Source organism: Limulus polyphemus, unplaced genomic scaffold (assembly GCF_000517525.1).
Source record: "Limulus polyphemus unplaced genomic scaffold, Limulus_polyphemus-2.1.2 Scaffold3644, whole genome shotgun sequence".
NCBI classification, from domain to species: Eukaryota; Metazoa; Arthropoda; class Merostomata; order Xiphosura; family Limulidae; genus Limulus; species Limulus polyphemus.
In genome coordinates, this window is record NW_013669254.1 from 58297 (window position 1) to 65006 (window position 6710).

At 32.0% G+C, this 6710-nt stretch overlaps 1 protein-coding gene across 2 annotated transcripts in view; it reads right to left on the reverse strand.

The window, feature by feature from the left end:
* Nucleotides 1-1270: 1270 nt before the first annotated feature.
* LOC106469759 (importin subunit alpha-6-like) overlaps nucleotides 1271-6710 on the reverse strand; it is a 31877-nt gene continuing 26437 nt past the window's right edge. Inside the window, exons 9-11 of one of the 2 annotated variants that reach the window (XM_013930268.2) lie at nucleotides 3975-4134; nucleotides 2881-2972; nucleotides 1271-1536 (exon numbers count right to left, since the gene is read on the reverse strand). In XM_013930268.2, coding sequence (XP_013785722.1) covers nucleotides 1375-1536; nucleotides 2881-2972; nucleotides 3975-4134 — 414 coding nt within the window. In that variant the 3' untranslated portion in view covers nucleotides 1271-1374. Of the gene's footprint in view, nucleotides 1537-2880; nucleotides 2973-3886; nucleotides 4135-6710 lie in introns of both variants that reach the window. The other variant, XM_022398316.1, reaches the window with a different exon arrangement.

A 6710-nucleotide genomic window follows, 5' to 3' on the forward strand; every position in this document is an offset into this window, starting at 1 on the left:
AAAAGTCACCATTGACATCCTTTTCCTCCAGCCACGACCATTTGAACTTGTTCTTTACCTTTCCTTCTATGCTACGGATATCCGCCGACCTGTTTACTTGTTTGTACATTTCATTTGATCTATTATCGCTTCGGTAAACACCTTTGAATAGATAAGGCTCTTCAATTGTCTTGCTTAATAGAAAGGTACACAAACGAATGACCGTGTTTTCTAAAGCACGTTTTCGAGATAAAATCTCGTTCACATGACATGAAGTTTGCATTATAAGCATACAAGGTCTCGTACACGCCAGCAAGCATTGCGAGACTACAAAATGGTGGCGCCCTGTCGCCGAATGTAAACAAACCTCGCGATTGCATAAACGCTTATCTATGGCATGGAACACCAAAATCCGATAAATAATCTTAAAAATGGTGTTTCTCTGGAAGAAAACCGGAGGTTTCAGGATTTTTTAGAAATATAGTTCAGTCTCATCTAAGTGTCATGCCTGCAAAAGAACAACAAAAAAAACTCATTTTTGACACGATTATACCAAAATGTAATTAATACTTGCCGAAGAAAGTGGGAAAGAACAATTTCAATAAACCAGGCTTAAGTATACATAACAATGTCATACATCATTGCTATACAAATTGATGTTGATTACCCTGATAAAGTAACCAATACAATGTGAAAAATATCCTTGTGCTATTATTTATTAGTTGTAATAGTATAAGGTTAATAGCAAAACTTTCAGTAAAAATAAAGCATTAGCTTTGGCACTCATAACTATTGTTGTTGTTAAATGTGCAGATTACTAAGTGTTTACGCTTACTTATCATTAGGGGATAACTTCTGTTTTGGTCAGTAGCAGCATAAAAACTATGCACATTTAACAATTTATTGGTTGTGTGCAATAGATAAATAAATGGGTGTTGTTAAGGTATATAATATCTCATTCATAAAGTTATACAGATGTTCCAAACTCAACATCGGCTAAACCGAAGCAGATTTTGGTACCAGATTTCCATATGTAGCACCATTTTTTATACAAATAGAAGGAAATGTAACATATAGACAAAATGGCTCTCGGAGACCATGTAGGCACAACTGCAAATGCAATTTTCAGGGTGAGGTACTGTGATTTCAGAAGGTTGCCCTCTGGATTCTTACTTAGGTAGGTCTGAAATTTAATAAAACATAGGGCAACCAAAGATAGCACAAGGTGTCCACAAAACCTCAGTTTCAAGATTATGCTCCCTGACTACATTGATAATGATAAAACATCATATGAAAACTGATTTTTAATACGATTACTAATTTCATTCAAGAAATATCTGATTTTGTTACAGAGCTAACAAAACTGATTGAATTATTAATACTTTAAGAAACAAATCACAAAAGGTTTGCTGTTAACATTCTAGCCAGTATTAAAACTTCAGACGATGATGTTGGTGACTGCTGTATAGAATTTAATGATTCAAACAGCAGTTGGGGGACCAAAGTTTGGGCTATTTCTCTTCTATGGTTAGCGATGATGTTCAACAGAAATAAAGCCTGAAAATAAAGAAAATATGGGTGGTTTAGTTAGCATGATTTAATAATTTCTTGTATGGTAAAGATGTTAACCCTTTCCTAATGAATTGCTTGTGTTTTTTTTATGAGAGCAAAGTATAACAAAGTTTATATTAAAAAAATTCTGTCTGATCTCTGCATCCAAATCACCTACGAAATAAAACTAACTGAAATATTCAGATTCTGAATAGTTTTTTTTTTATGTACATTTTATTAATATTTACTAATCCTAATTCCTGAGTATAAACCTCCCACCTGCATAGAAAAAAACTTGTCAAGGTTCTAAAGCTAATAAAATCATAAACATATTTGCCTTAGAGCTCTTTTTCTTCTTTATAAAGATTGTAATTTCTAATTAGTTATTATATCAGATGTCTTTCTTAATCACATGCCTTAAAATTATCATAATTTTAGATTTTTTTGTGTATTTTATTTTGTTGAAGTAATTACTTTTACAGTTCACAAAAATTTCCAATTGTAATTTAAATCATAAGTCTTCAAGTTGACTTTGCCCGAGCATAAGCTGTACATAATTTCTAGAAGGAGCACAGAGGTAACTTACTAAAGTTAGTACGATCTATTTATATTAGTTTTAATGGTATATAGCATCATCACCGTACACCTTGGATGTTGCCCACCAATGCATTGACAAAGTTTTTCACTATTGTATTCTTATTGAAAACCTGTACGAGTCCAGTAATAAAAGATTTTAACAACATACTTGCCAGTCTTATTGTGATGTCATGCAAACCACTGATCCAAAGATCACGCTTTGCCAGCTTAAGGTGTGATGCACCTTAACTACTGATGTATAAGATATAAAAGTTTTTCCAATGAAATGGACTTACACTTGATGTTGGTAGTCCTGTAACTGTATTGTTGCTAATAAGCCTGTGTGAAACCTATCTTCCAGGTCAGTGGTTACGTGTGCATTGTGTAACACCAAAGTATATAGCTATGTTATGTAGCAGATTTTATTTATTATAGATTATAATTTTTACTGAAAAATCTAATTTAGGTTTAAAAATCATTTAGTGGTTATCTTGCTTTATGTGAAACTTCAGATATGGTTACATTTATTACTTATTAATTTCTATAAACACATTTAGATTGGAAAAAAGAGTTAAATTATATTTAATTTAGTGAATGTATTCATTTGGAGTTGAACAAAAGTGTCATTGTCTCCTAAAATTAGAATGGCACATCGAATTTCTTGATGTACTTGATTTGAATGGAAATCAACGTTGAAACTTCTCTGGTTATATTATAGTCGTATTATAAAAGTAAAATCACATGTCAGATTACAAGAAACAAAATGAAACTCACTTGTATTTTGGCTTCTTCATGGCTGTTCAACATTGGTACCATTACACTGTTAATTAGTTCCACTAATCTGAATACAGGGCAGTTTGGTTTCGCTAAAATTGAAATACATGTATCAGAAGGGTCTTGTGAAAGACTAATTTTAATTAAAACGTGCACGTATGAGATAGAAATAAATTATGTTTATAATCAAAGAGTGACAAACTGATTATATTTAAACTATTAGATGCTCATTTATATTAATCAATTCTAAAAAAACTAGCTTTAGTCATGTACTGAAAGTTCAATCACAATGTTTTCTGTTTGCAAACTCACATTTCAAAACATACATTATGTAAAATCTTCATAGAATGTAACATCTTTCTTATATCCACATTGATTTAAAACAGCTTAAGATACTACTGAAGTATCGTAAAGTGAATATCTTCACCACTCAACAGATAAGAGCTTTAAGTAAACTTGGATGTATTCTTGTGAGCGTGATGTGAAGAAACTTAATGGCAAATAAATATAAGATAGTCCACTAGTTTACTTGAGTCACAGATAAGCTAGTTTTTTTGTGTGTGTTTATATACTAGAAAGAAAACTGTTCCTGATGAAACTTTGTAGAATGGACGACAACTGCCTGTTGTAGAGACACAAGCGTAGAGGACCTGAAGACGAAAGGCGGAAGACTTTCTAAACGTCGTCCTCAACACTTGCGTCTCTACAACAGGCAGTTTCTGTCCATTCTACAAAGTTTCATCATGAATACTCTGCCTAAACAATCTATCAAAGAAAAACTGTTTCTGCTTTTGAAAATTTTAATACTGTTGTAACTTATTTTTCCCTGAATACATGTTCTCATAAAACCTCCAAAAAGTATACTAAAAAATATTAATAACAGAGCCAAAGTGGTTTAATATAATATCTGTAAACTACCTACAATATATCCAAAAAGTCACATACATTCTAATCTCAAAATAAAAGTGCATCATTTTGGTAATGGAATTAAATATCAGTACACTACCAACAGTGTTTCCAAGAAGTCGCACACATTCTAATCTCAAAATAAGAGTGCATCATTTTGGTAATGGAATTAAATATCAGTACACTACCAACAGTGTTTCCAAGAAGTCGCACACATTCTAATCTTAGAAGTTTAACATCAGAATGTAGCATTTTGGTAATACAGGAATGAACAGGTAGATAGAAAGCTTCATCACTAACATCACCTACTACCATGTTAGTAAGACATCGTAGAATAGCCAAAGTCACCTATAAAAGAAAAAATACATAATTTAATTTTATACCACATTAACACATTCAAGTTTTGTTACCAGTAACCAGAAAAATCGAGAAATTTCAGGAAATACCAAAAATTATATTTGTGATAGATTTACTATATAGTTTATTGAAGAAAGGCCCTAGAAACAACATATCATTTGATTCGGTGAGAAAAACCTGTATTTCCATATGTTCTCTATTAATAGAAAAAGTGAGCATATCTAGTATGCCTGTATAATCAAGAAGTTAAAGTAATTATATTCTCAAACTTCATTTGACTTATTATTTACATGCTAGAAAATTTTAGCTAAGGCTATACTCTTCTCCTTTCAATTGTGAAGTCCTGTCACATCTTGATTGTTAGTGCACAGTCCAGTTAGCATAGCACTGTCCCTAATTATGAACTACTGACTACAGGTAAGCAATTACTTTTACTTCGAAGCTTAATATTATTAATATATTTTGTGCCATTATTTTCTTAAACACCAGATAACTGATGTAAATAAGATTTTGTGTACAAGAGTGGCCCTTTCATGCATGTCATGACTACAGTATTAAATTCAAAATTATTATCAGAGTATATCAGTACACTTAGCATGAAAATATAGTTTTATAAATCAAGTTTTTATATTATATAAGTTCTAACATATTAATTTTCAAATCAATATTTAAAAAATTCTCCACCTGACCCGTCTGAGCTACACTTCAGAATTTTGTAATTTCAAAAATAGTCTGTTGCAGTTTCCAACCAATTAGACACACAAATTAGAATTAAAGTTTTAAAACCAAATTCCTTAAATCAATTCATGACTTTTATACCATATAAACCCCTTGATGACAAAGAATGTTTTATTCCCAGGAAACAGAAAAAATTGGGAAATTTCAAGATATTTTAGGTAAAAAGTCATATAATTAAAAGAAAACAGATGTGAAAAGGTTAGCATTGAAACTGTTAAGTAATTTGGAACCTCCTGATAATAATAATAGTATTACTCATTTCATTTCATATTTTTCAACTTTTCATTTCATTGTACTTTGATTTTTTCTACTGTGAGTGCTAGGGTAGATAAAATATAGTTTTATGAAAAACAAAAACATTTGAAATTCAATTAGGAAGTCCTAACAGTTACAAATGAAATATGTAAAACTATACGATGAAAAGAGGTATTATTATTCTTAGCACGACAGTCACTTTCCATTCAAACTGATACAGTAAAATCTTTTCAAATTCAGACAAATCTTTCTTAAAAAATTCTGTTTCTGCTTACAGACTTTTTGATGTTTACTAAAAACTTGCCAAATTTCATGGAGACATCTAGTAAATTCAGTTATAGTACGTACAACTTCACAGTTCCAGAGTTTGTCCAACGGGCCGAGCCGCTTCCAAAGACATATTATTATTACTTTTACTACTATTCTATATGTGAATATTTTGTTACCAGCCTTGGCACAGGCTCTCCTCCCTCCAATAATCTATTCAATGTTTTTATAGTAACATCGTCCAATTCAATTTAAGTAACATCGTCCTTTCCACACTTTCATAGTCACTCCAGTTGACTAGTATGACTTTTTTTTCATCATCACCCATTCTCTCAGTCTACATGCTATTTTGCTGATGATCTTATTTTGAGATCTTACTATATTTCTCAAAGGATACGCTTTACTGGCTAGAAGGTCCACTTTCTCATTGAATGATATGTAGCCTGGAATATAGGTTGTTGTCAGATGAAACTTTGAGTCCCAAAGGTTTTATCTGTGTTCTTAAGAGAAAACCTGTCTCCAATCTTGTGATGAAGTTTAGGGAGTCTGTCGGGAAGTATGAGTGAGACATTATTGGGTTTACACCCAAAAATATTGCTAACAACGAGGCTATACATCTGATGAAACATTGCATTCTAATCTTTATAAGTAGAAAGGTAGGAAAAGTGTATTTAATTAGCTATATGAATGGCTAGGTTGATTTTTAGTTTCACTGGAAGTACATAGCTTACTCTGCTCGGAAGTTATTAACTGTATTACTGCTTCATCTGCTTTCTCTCAAGTACTGATATAATGAATGAGATATGTTATTCTGAGTAGTGCTTGGCTAACTAGTAGCCTTTGTCTTGTAGTAAAGTGCAGGGTGTTGGTTTGGCTTCTCCTGTCGTTCTTCTCTTGGCTGCATTCTGCATCCTCTGTAACTTGGTTACTGCCGACTCTGCTACTGATGCACACCAGTGAACTCCGTGTTTACAACAATTACATCATTACCATATGTATATGGTGTCACTCTGGGGCATTAAATTGTATTGACCAGATCTACTGCGTATATATCTATATACTACTAAAATTCTGAGGTTGTTTGTTTGCTTGTCTGTAATTAAATACAGCAAAAACGGCACACAATACTACCATATTTGTAATGAAATGGGAATAGAAACAGAATAAAACAAGTTTAGTTAAAATCGGGCCATGGGTTACTGAGTTAGCCCCGTTTTTCGAGTCACTTTTATGAAAATTTCTAGATGAATATAGGTACACTAGATGGCGCTACATATCACTTTAAAATCTCTTCTATACAACAATAT